We start from the raw sequence: 12,845 nt of genomic DNA on the forward strand, positions 1-12,845 counted from the left end.
TTCTGCCTATTTGTCTGCAATATTGGCTATAGACGTATTAAAAAAAACTCCAAAACAAAAACTTAGAATGTCAGAGTTGGTCAGATCTTGGAGAGATATTATCATATCACAGGGGAACCTGAGGTCCAGAGGTACAGAGTGATCAGGATTTATTACAGCAGGAGGCAAAGAGGGCCATTTAACCTTCACTACGGGCCTCAATTTTAGGTGTTTTGAGATATTCTCCAAATGAGGTTAAAATATCTCATCAATGCATTTATGAGTGTGCTGATAGCTTTATTTTGTTAAACACAAACACTTAAAAGGCATCACAATTTTTCTAAGCTTGTTGTCTCACTTATTTACTTTTTAATACACCAGGAGTGGTCTTAAGAGAGACCTGCCCGTGGTCATCAAGAAAGCTAGTAGCAGAACTGACACTAGAACCCAGGTTTGCTGACTCCTGGACAGAGTATTTTCTGCTGCACCATACTGTTTCCTTAGAGCAGCTAGCCTTTTATGAGTCAAGTAAATTCATCTTTATTCACAACATTGAACCTTCATGCCAGGAAGCACCACAGTGGGGCACACATGCCCTTACACCCACCCATCTTAGAGCCTATCACCAGACCTACTCTCTGGAATGCTGCTATCTGTTCCTACATGCCACACCCAAGCAAAGAAGGTGACCATAATCATAACTCCCATGTCTTGAGAACTTCCTATGTGCCACGTACTTCACCTGTGTTCATTCAAATCCACACAACAGTCTTATGTGGTAGGGAATACTACTCTCATTTTATAGATGATCAAACAGGTTAAGAGAGGTTTTCCTAAGATTACACAGCTGGGATTTGAACCCACGTTTATCTGACAGCAAAGCCTGTGCTCAGCCACCATTCTACCTGGTGTTACCATTCAACTGAGACAACCCCTCAACTAAGATGCATGATGACCCTGAGAGGATATATATAAGGGTAAAGGGAAAACTGACTTTCTCACAGAGCACTCAGACTGCCCAGGATGAAGCAGTTGGGGGCTGAGACTTAATGAGCTGACAGACAGTTAATCTGCAGTGCTACCATGTGGGCCAGCCCTCTAATAGGAACTCTTCCTGAAAACCTAGAAGTTACTTACTTGACCAAGTGTCTTATAAGAAGTTCCAGCATCTCTCTGTTCTTTTCCGGTAGCTTATATACCAAGGAATGAATAGCTCCCAGCCGATAATCCAGGTTGTCAGACTCTGAGAGAGAACAGAGAGATAGTTTTGCCTTCTGGGCAACTGGATCAAGCAAACTCTCATACATATACACACAGGCACACACACACATGTGCACATGTGCACACAGACACAATCAGAGACACATAGAGTCAAATAGATGGAAAGAGAGAGATATATAGACACAGGGACACAATGACAAAGAGAGACCAAGAAACAGACACTGAAAGAAAGAGAGGGAGGGAGAGAGACTGACTAAAAGATAAAAACATAGATTGAAAACAAAGAAATAGGCCTAGAAAGATGAAGAATTAGAAGAGAGAAGAGAAAAGAAATGTGAGTAGAGAAGACAAGACTGTCTCAGAGCAAGTCAGAATTCTGGATACAGCAGGTTGCTCCTAAAGTTCCACATGTAAACTTCCAGCTGGAATCCCTTGCCCACCCACTTTCCTTGTGGAACTAGGAGGTATGCTTCTGCCTCTGGGTTCCTATGAAAATCACTGAGAGACCTCAGAGTAAAGATCAAAGCTCTCTTGCCTCAACAAATATTCATTATGAAGACAAATCCCCTGAATCATTTTCCTGAATACCATACAAGGCATAATGCAGAAGAGTCACATCAAGGTAGGGAGGGATACTCATACAGTGGCCTCAGTCAAAACTTTTAATGCTTCTTCAGCTGCCAACTTTTTAAGTGATTCCATATGCCTTATTTCCTGTGTACCCTTCCACCCTCACCATTGGTCTTATCATCTAAAAAAATGTGATGCTAGCACTAAAAGATTAGGAATAATAATTCACAACACAATTGAAAAGCATTTGAAAAGGCAAAGTGCTGAAAACATGCTGAAATAGTAACTGTAATGGAAACATTTTGCTGTCCCCTGGCAATGTGAGCCATCTTGTTCTGATGTAAGAGGCAAAATCGATCAATAAAATCCTCAGACCTGTCATATCCCTCGTTAGCCAGTTTTCTCCATTTCACTCAACTAACATTGATTTATGAAAAATAATACAACACTTGAGTTAGCAAGTAAGAATACTCTCATTTGACAGTGGACAAAATCTGTGTATATGTTTGTTTTTTCCCTCACTTTCCCTCAAGCAGTCTTCTAGGCTTGTTGCTGTAAATATTACTTAAAAGCGAGGACAACACAATTAACTAAGTAACATAAATACTTACTGGCAGCAGAGACCAGCTCTTTGTGAAGTCTATAGGTCATGACAGGTTCAGAAAGATTCCTGAAATTAATGAAGACTGTAAGTTCCTTTGGGGAGGGAGTAGCAAGGCCTTAGATGCGCAGTTCTGTGAGCAGCAAGGCTGAAGTTTCTGAGCTCCACAGATTAATGACTACATACATTTCTCTCTTCATCTGAAACTTTGTCAGAGGAATCCTAGTTGCTAGTAATTTGACAGAAGACCTATAAAAGTATGAGCTGAGACCTTGTGCAGGGTCTCCAATTAGTTCCCCAAAGTGAAAAGAGACACAAATCAGTCCTGCAAAATTCCAAAGTGGACCCACTATGAATGCTACTATGAAGTCCTTACAGTTGGATAGTTCCTCAGTTTCCAAAGTGCTTTTTTTTTTTTTTTTGCAGTACACGGGCCTCTCACTGTTGTGGCTTCTCCCGTTGCGGAGCACAGGCTCCAGATGCGCAGGCTCAGCGGCCATGGCTCGCGGGACTAGCCGCTCCGCGGCATGTGGGATCTTCCCAGACCGGGGCACGAACCCGCGTCCCCTGCATCGGCAGGCGGACTCTCAACCACTGCGCCACCAGGGAAGCCCCCAAAGTGCTTTTATATCTGTCCTCCCATTTGATCCTTCCAAAGATCCTGTGAGGTGAAGCAGTAATTCAAATACCCATTTAATGCAGAAGGAAATTGAGCCTCAAATAGGTTTCTTTATTTAGTCAAAAAATATTGGCTGAGGGACTTCCCTGGCGGTCCAGTGGTTAACACTCCATACTTCCACTGCAGGGGGAATGGGTTCAACCCCTGGTTGGGGAACTAAGATCCCGCTTGCTGTGTGGTGCAGCCAAAAAAAAAAAAATGTTGGCTGAGCACCTACTCGTGACTGGCATTGTGCCAGGTATTGGGGATCCAGATGAATTAGACATAGTCTAAACCTCCGAGGAGCTAATAGTCTAGTTGAGGAGAGTTCCATATACAAAATGTAGGTGATGCATGGCTCAGAGGAAGGAAGTAATACACTAATAATAATAATAACAAACTATCCACTGTTCTAAGTGGTTTATATATATTTACTCACTTAATTCTCATGACAACCCTGTAAGGTAGATATTGTTATTATCTCCACTTTATAGATAAGGAAACTGAGCTTCAGAAAAGTTAAATAGTTCATCCTAGACCACACAATTAGTAAGTGGCAGAATTTAGCAGTCTGTCTCAAGTCCATGTTCTTAATCACTACTTTATACTGCTTGCCACTGCTATTATTGTAGTAATCTAGGTGAGAAATAATAAAGGCCTAAACGAAAATAGTGCCATTAGGGATAGAAAGAAAATGTGAGAAGAGTCATTTGAAAGACATTAAAGACAGAGCTTCAATAATTGCATATGCTGGTGACGGAGAGAGTAATCTGGTTTGGGTGACTGAATAGATTAGAAATTGATTGAGAGGGAAGTGGAGATGCTATGTCAGAAGGGTTTCTGGGATAGCCAAAGGCAGATGTTTATTAGGAAGATGGATGGAGTGCCTTTCTAGATCTGAGAAGTAGATGTGGAAATCATGAGCCTAGGAGGGTGATTAGAACCATGAGAACAGATACCACTGCTCAAGGAAAGATGACAAACTGGCAGCCAACAGCTACATGAGACCTTTCAACAATTCTTCCCTGTCCAGAGTAGTGTGTAAAAAAGAAATGGAATTGAATGAGTCATCAGAATACGAAAAAATTGTATATTACACATAAAAGTCAATATTGTCTGCCTCTATTGAAAAACTGAAAGATCTGTCTATATTGGGTCCATATGGTTATTTGTGGAAGTAAAGAATATTGCTGTTTATATATAAACAAAGGGATTGCTATGCAAGTAAAGGTTTTATATGCAACATGTTTAACATAAAAGCAGTCTACTTCAGTCATTTTCATGTCCTGGCTCTTGTGGATATTTGAATTTTCCATCCCCTCAGTGTAGTAAAAAGAGAGGAAAGCCCTAGGAAATACCAGGTAGAAAGTCCATAAAAGGGACTTCTAAAAATTGTCAGAGGTGAGAGAAAATCCAAAAGCAATGGATTAGCAGAATCGAAAAGAAGAAAGTTTCAAGGAGGGCTTGTTAACAGCTTCAAATGCTACAAAGAGGTCAAATAAGGTAAAGGCTGACAATTGTCCATTGTGTTTAGAATTGAGGGAATCACTGGTGACCTTGGCAAGAGCAGCTTCAGTAGAGCAGAGGGGGCGGGAGTCAGACTGCAGTGGGTTAAGGAGTAAACTGGGACATTAAGAAGCAGAGACAGGGAGTGTATATTACTTCATACACTGAAGCTAGATTGGGAAGGGGTGAAATATCTCACTAGGCAATCTCATCTAAGCTCCTGACTCCAATTATCATCTACACTGTTGATGATTCTCAATTTTTTAGCTCGAGCCCAGAATTCTTGAGTTTCATTCCTATATATTTCCTATATATCAAATTGCCTACTTAAAATTCTCCTGATTTCTTCAAAGACACCCAAATTTGACATATCCAAAACCTAACTTGTCATATCCCTCAAATTTAGTCATTTTCTTATGTTTCCCAAATCAGTAAATGTATGACCATCATTTGGTTGTATGGGTGGGAAATGTGGAAGCCATTCTTTTATCTCCCTCTCCTCCATCTTCATATCCAAGTTTACTCCCTAAATCTCTTGAATATGCTTATTTCTATCTATCCCCACCGCTACTCCCTAGTCCACACAGAAGCATCATCTCTTTCCGGGACCACAGCAATAGCTTGCTAATTGGTTTCCACCTCTACTTATTTTGCCTCTCTCTAATCTCATCTCTCTATGTTTTTCTCAAAATGCAAATCTCATCATATAACCTCCTGCTTAAAAATCTTTCAATATATTCTCATTCCTTTTAATACAAATTCATACCCCAATTCTTAAAATGTCCTAAAAGCCCTTGTATGATCTGGCCCCTACATATCTCTCCCTCCCTGTCTACACTCAATACTCCACGTAAACTGGTACATGTAGTTTCTTAAAAGGGTCTTCCTCTTGCTTCAAAGTCTTTGCATATGAAGTTATTTCTGTCTGGAAATGCCTCCCTCCATCCCCAGTTGACTCCAAGTTATAATTCAAACATCATTCCAAACTAAAAACCAGAATAAGTTAGGCCTTCCTATTATATGACTGCATAGCACCTTGCACTTTTCCTTCAGAGAACTTATCATAGCACATTATATTTGTATAATTATTTGTCTTTTGTCCACTTCACTGGACTATAACCTTTATAAGGTCATATCTACTCACAACTGTATGGCTACTGCCAGACACCATGCTAGGCATAGAGTAGGTCAGGAAATGTTTACTGAATGGTTTAGTGAACGGTAGAATAAATGAATGCAAAGAGATGTGTAATGTTGGAGCATATTTACATGCTGAGAGGAAAAAGCCTGTTGAATGAGAGAGGGTAAAGATACAGAAGAGAGAAGGGATGTTTTTTACAGTAATTTTCTAGAAGTGTTGGAGACAAGGGGTGAGTTAGGTGCCTAGAACACAGATGGAGGAAGTCCACTATGAAAATACTGACACATTTAAGAAATCTAAAGGGTGTTGACTGGCTAGTACATATTAAATGTTCATGGATAAGACACTTAAGAACAAATATCTCTTATTGGGGGTACAGGCCACTCAAACTTTCAGGCTCGATCTTCTCATCTTTCAAAAGAGCTACACTGCTTGTTATGGGATAAGCTGGGAAAGACGTAATGTGGGAGGGACTTACTCTATATAAATCTCTGAAAAAACTAACTCCTTTTAAGGAGGCTAGAGACACAGAGTTATTTACTTGCATTATTCTCATCATCACGAGTCTCCTGAAAGTATGCATAGCAGATTGCTCTGTCTTTCTTAAATTACCCAAGCAACTCCAAGAAGGCCACAGCCCCTGGGCAGTGGGGAATAGGGGAATAAGGTGCTCCAATACCAGTGGCCTTATAAGTCAGAGATACTTAGGTTCAAATAATATGAGCCACGATCATGAATATCACTTAATGGGGGAGGGATATGATTTAATTTCTTCATCTGTAAAATGAGTATGGTAACACCTACCTTATAAGATTATTGTGAGAAAAAAACAATGATATTGTCAACGTAAGCAACTAGAACACAGCCTAGCACAGAATAAACCCTCCAACACCAGTGCTTTTCTTCTTCGGCATATGCAGGAGAAATACCCCTGGAAAGAGCATTCATGTTTACTTAAAGTTCTAAGATGATGCTACAGCAGAAGGTCATTTAATAGCAATATCTGGGACCCAATCTATTTTGGATTAATGACATTTCCCATAGCTAAAGTACCTATCTTAATGTCTAAAGAGTACAGTAATTGAAAAGAAGACATTTTACCACATAAAGTATGGTGCATACATGGGACATAGAAAATGGTAAGAAATGAATGACTTTAAAAAGTGCATATGTCACAAATATTTTTACGTAATATAAATCTATGCCAATAAACTGAATGATATATTCATCATCATTGTGCATCCCCAAATTTTGCTTGTAAGTTAATTTTTTTCCCGACTGCCATCACTTCATTCAGTTCTAACATTTTTATGGTTGTAGTTTTTTGGTTTTTATTGCCATTTTAACAAAAGACATACAAATACACAAATTATGTTTGTGTAAATGCAATTTAATGTTTCAAAATGGTTATTATCCACCAAAACATGTTAACAACCTTGAAATGTCACAACTCTTGATTTTACTAGTGAGTCCATTTGTGACATCACCCTATCTGTGCACAATGGCAAAACTTCAATTATTTTAAGGGTGTGATTTTTAAATAATCTTTTTTAAAGCCAATTTTCTTCAAAAAAGCCATATTTCAATAACTATTCTATTATTTTAATGCTTCCCTCGCTTAAATTCCCAAATTTTAAAAAGTCTCCTAATGCACATTCTTCTTTGACAGAAATTTTTTTCACTATTTTTTTCTTTAGCAATCCTATCCAACCTCCCAAAATTGGGACCACATTAACTCCAATCTCCATCCAGAAATATTTCATCAACTCTGAAAAGGAATGTTCCAAATCATATCAGATATACCTGAGGTAGAATTTCAAGGAGCTGGTGATTGTCTTAATGTCCCAGTCACTATTATGAAAATCAACATCTCCTGGACATTTAGGATCTATTTGAGAAGAAAAAAATGAGAAATAAGTTAACATTCCACAAGATCTTACATTTTATCTTACATTTAAAGTGCATTAATTAAAAGATGGTTACTCTAACCAGTTTTCAAAAGATGAAAACTTTACAACAAACATGTTTTTGAGGTCTCAAAAATTCCCTTATATTCCAGCTAGGGATGTAAGGAGCTTGGAAGCCACCTCTTTCATTCACACAATAAGAAAAAAAAATGTAACAAACTGAAAGTCAACTCCTCTTAGTTCCATCAGAGAACTGAGGTCATAGGGCAAACTGAATAAACAGACAGGCACATACAGAAAATCAAAACTTATAGAGCAGAAGCCCAAGGTTAGAAAACTCCTTGGGAAACAGTACAGGGCTAGGAAAACCCAATCTGTAATTGGCAAATTGCTAGTGGCTCAGTGTGGACAAGATTGAGAGTTAAAAATTTTAAGCAGGCCCAGTCCTAGGGGACTCCCAAGTTTTTGTGAGTTTTACCTCCAGGAGCCCTATCAGGTTCTCACAGTGAAGATCTGAGAAAAATTCCCTCATGTTACTGTAATTCTGAGAAGGGGATAAGAAAATTAGCCATTTAAAAATATGCACAGAGCATTTCATTCTTCTTAATAAGGCCTACCCTCAAGAGAAACTACTTTAACAGAGCTTAACTGACCTGGGAAGGGGGAAATTTCCCAATTCCAGATATGAAATCCCTTCCTGTCTCTTCCAAGGGAGAAAACTGAAACAAAACTGAGAAATGCTTGTGAAAGTCACAGGCCAGAAGTACAGGTTCACTAAAATACTGACACATAACTGTAGAATTGTAGAACACTACCCCTGCCCTCACACCTTACCACCATATCAACAGGCTTCCTGGATAATAACAAGGGAATATGACTAAAAGAATTATTCTTCTCAGACAATATTTAAGAAGTCTCTAGGGAAAACAAAAGACAAGAGAGGAAATAAAAACAAGGACACCAGAGGTAAGTTTAGCCCCTGAGACCTACAGTTACAGCAACCAAAAAACACAAGCTAAACTCTAGTCAGATAAATAAAACCTCATGCTAAAGACCCATTTACCTCAGTTCCTTTTACCCATAATGTCTGGCTTGCAACAAAAATTACAAGAAAACACTAAAAGACAAAAAAAGTTTCAAGAAACACAGAAAGCATCATAATAAGACTCAGATATGGCAGATACTTTATAATTATCAAACTAGGAATTTAAAACAACTATGATTAATATACCAAGGACCATAATGGGTAAAGTGGACAACATTAAAAAAAGGAGTTGGATTAATGTAAGCAGAGAGATAGAAGCCTTAAGAAAGAATCAAAAGGAAATTTTAGAAATCAGAAACACCATAACAGAATGAAGAATTCCTTTGATGGACACAGGTGAGAAAATAATCAGTGAACTTGAAGATATGTCAGTATAAACTTCCAAAAATAAAATGCAATGAGGAAAAAAAAGAAAGAAAGAAAAAGACAGAAGAGAATATCCAAAAACTGTGGGACAATAACAAAAGGTGTAACATACATGCAATGGGAATACTAGAAGGAGAAGAAAGAGAAAAAGGAACAGCAGAAATATCTTAAGCAATGATGACTGAGAATTTCTGAAAACTAATAATAAACACAAAACCACAAATCCAGGAATCTTGGAAAACACCAATCAGGATACATATCAAAAGAATCTACACCTAGGTATACCACAATCAAACTGAATAAAACCAAAGACAAAGAAAAAATCTTGATAGAAGCCAGAAGAAAAAAACACCTTACTGAAGGAAGAGCACAATAAGAATTATTCCAACTTTTCTCAAGAAACCATGTAAACAAGAAGAGAGTGGAATGAAATATTTAAAGTGTTAAAAGGAAAAAAAAGACCAGCCTGAAAGAAAGAAATTACCTTTCAAAGATGAATGAGAAATAAATACTTTCTCAGATAAACAAAAGACAATAGAGGAAATAAAAACAAGGACAATTGTTTGATCTACAAATCTACAATTTGAGAAAATTTGTCACCAGTAGATCTCCCTTGCAAGGGATGTTAAAAGAAGTTCTTCACAGAGAAACCTATAGGTCAATAATTCATATTTACATAAAGAAATGAAGAGTATTAGAGGAGGAATAAATGAAGGTAAACAAAACACTATTACTCTTATTATTAACTGGTCTAAGAGATAAAAGTTTAAAATAATAGCAACAATGTATTCAGTGATTATAGCTTATGGAAAGTGAAATGAATGACAAAAATGTTATAAGGGATTAAAGAGAGGAATTAGAAACATTCTGTTATAAAGTACTGGCACTAACAGTGTAGTGGTATGGTATTATTTGAAAGAGGACTTGGATAAATTGTAAATGTATGTTGCAAATGCAAGGGCAACCACTAAAAATGAGTTTTAAAAAAGTATAATTTATACGTTAACAGAATAGAAAAAATAGAATCATAAAAAATACTCAGTTAAACCCAGAGAAGGCAGAAAAAGAGTGGAAAATGAAAAGAGAAATGAAGAACAAGGACCATGACCAGAAAAATGTAGCAAGTATGGTAGGTATTAATCCAACTATATCAATAATCACTTTAAATGTCAACGGTATAAATACACCAATGAAAATACACAGACTGTCAGAGTGTATTATAAAATAAGACTTAATTATATATTATCTACAAGAAACCGACTTCAAATATAAAGAGACATATAGATTAAAAAAGGGACGGAGAACGATATACCACGCTAACATTAATCAAAAACAAAGCTGAGGTAGCTCTATTCATTTCAAACAAAGCAGACTTCAGATCAAGGAAATTATCAGGGATAAAGAGGGCCATTAAATAGAAGGATTAATTCTCCAAGGATACATACCTATCCTTAAAAGATATGCATCCAACAAAAAAGCATTGAAACATGTGCTTTTCAACACCCCTTTATTGGTAATTGACAGATACAATGGTTAAAAAATCAGTAAGTAATTGAACTGAACAGCATCATCAATCAGCTGGATTTAATTGACATTTATAGACTACTTCATCCAACAAAAGCGAATACACATTCTTCTAAAGTTCATATAGAACATTCATTAAGATAGACCACATTCTGGGCCATAAAACAGACCTTAATAAATTCAAAAGAATAAAACCTTACACCAATATGAAATTAAACTAGAAAGAAATAACAGTAATATAATATTCAATGAAATTCCTATCAAAATACAAATGGCATTTTCCACAAAAGTAGAACAAATAATTCTAAAATTTGTATGGAAAAACAAGACCCCAAATAGCCAAAACAAACTTGAGAAAGAAGTACAGAAGTAGACGTATCACATGTCCTGAATTCAAACTATACTACAAAGCTACAGTAATAAAAATAGTATGGTACTGGCACAAAAACAGTCCCATAGATCAATGAAACAGCATAGAGCATCCAGAAATAAACCCATGCTTATATAGTAAATTAACCTATGACAAAGGAGGCAAGAATATACCATGGAGAGAAGACCCTCTTTCCAATAAATGGTTTGGGAAAACTGGACAGCTAGTTACATGCAGAAGAATCAAACTGGACTACTTTCTCATGCCACATACAAAAATAAACTCAAAATGAATTAAACGCTTAAATACAAGACCTGAAACCATAAAACATCTAGAAGAAAACATAAGTGGTAGGCTCTTTGATATCAGTCTTAGTAATATTTTTTGGAATATGTCTCCTCAGGCAAGGAAAATAAAAGCAAAAAAAAAGTGAGACTACATCAACTTACAAAGCTTTTGCACAGAAAAGGAAACTATCAACAAAATGAAAAGCCACCTTACTGAATGCAAGAAGATATTTGCAAATGATATATCCAACAAGAATATATATATATATATATGTATACACACACACACATATACAACACACACACACACAACAAGGATATATACAAGGATAATATATATATATATAATATTCAAAATATAAAAAAGAAATCATATAATTCCACTTCAAAGAAACCAACAACACAATTTTAAAAATGACAGAGGACATGAATAGAGATTTTTCCAAAGAAGATATACAGATAGCCACAGGCGCATGAAAAGATGTTCAAAATCATTAGGGAAATGCAAATCAAAACTACAATGAGCTAACACCTCACATCTGTCAGAATGGCTATTATCAAAAAGACAAGAAATAGTAAGTGTTGGTGAAGATGTGGAGAAAAGAACACTCATTCACTGTTGGTAGGAATGTACACTGGTGCAGCCCCTATGGAAAGCAATATGAAGATTCCTTAAAAAATTGAAAATAAAACTACCATAAAATCCAGAAACTCCACTCTGGGTATTTATGTGAAGAAAATGAAAACACTAATTTTAAAAGATATATGCACCCATATGTTAGGTTCAACCTAAGTGTCCATCGACAAATGAATGGATAAGGAATATATGTTATATATACATAGTGGAATATTACTCAGCCATAAAAAAGAATGAAATCTTGCTACTTGTCACAGCATGGGTGGACCTAGGGGGTATTATGCTAAGTGAAATAAGTCAGACAGAGTAAGACAAATACTGTATGATTTCACTTACATGTGGAATCTAAAAAAAACAAAACAAACGTGAAAACATAACCAAACAGAGTCACAGATAAAGAGAATAAACAGGTGGTTGTCAGTGGAGTAGTGGTTGAGGGGAGGAGAGAAATAGGTTAGGGAGATTAAACTTCTAGTTACATTATGAAATGTACAGTGTGGGGAATATAGTCAATAATTATGTAATATCTTTGTAAGGTGACAGATGACAACTATACTTATCATGGTGATCATTTTTAAATGTACAGAAATATTGAATCACTATCTTGTGTACCAGGAACTAACACACTGCTGTAGGTCAATTATACTTCAAAAACCAACAAACAAATTCAGAGAAAAAGAGATCAGCTTTGTGGTTATCAGAGACAGGGCATGGGGGAAGGGGGAATTAGATGAAGGTAGTCAAAAGGTACAAGCTTCTAGTTATAAGATCAGTAAGTACTAGATATGTAATTTACAACATGACAAAGATAATTAACACTGCTCTATGTTGTATATGAAAGTTGTTAAAACAGTAAATCTTATTTTCTATTTCTTTTATGCTATATTTATATGAGACTATGGATTTTTAGTAAGCTTATTGTGGTAATCATTTCATGATGTATGTAAGTCAAATCATTATTTTGTACACCTTAAACATATATATGTCAATTATATCTCAATAAAAATGGAAGGAAAAATAGCGGTTAGTTGGA

The 12,845-nt window shown here is 36.5% G+C and overlaps 1 protein-coding gene across 4 annotated transcripts in view; it reads right to left on the minus strand.

Moving 5' to 3' along the window:
- OPHN1 (oligophrenin 1) overlaps positions 1 to 12,845 on the minus strand; it is a 599,351-nt gene that overhangs the window by 134,134 nt on the left and 452,372 nt on the right. For all 4 annotated transcript variants that reach the window (XM_079910490.1, XM_079910489.1, XM_079910488.1 and 1 more), the window contains exons 16-18: positions 7,480 to 7,564; positions 2,382 to 2,440; positions 1,117 to 1,222 (exon numbers count right to left, since the gene is read on the minus strand). In XM_079910490.1, coding sequence (XP_079766616.1) covers positions 1,117 to 1,222; positions 2,382 to 2,440; positions 7,480 to 7,564 — 250 coding nt within the window. The remainder of the gene's footprint in view (positions 1 to 1,116; positions 1,223 to 2,381; positions 2,441 to 7,479; positions 7,565 to 12,845) is intronic.

This window comes from Stenella coeruleoalba (assembly GCF_951394435.1).
Source record: "Stenella coeruleoalba genome assembly, chromosome: X".
NCBI lineage: Eukaryota > Metazoa > Chordata > Mammalia > Artiodactyla > Delphinidae > Stenella > Stenella coeruleoalba.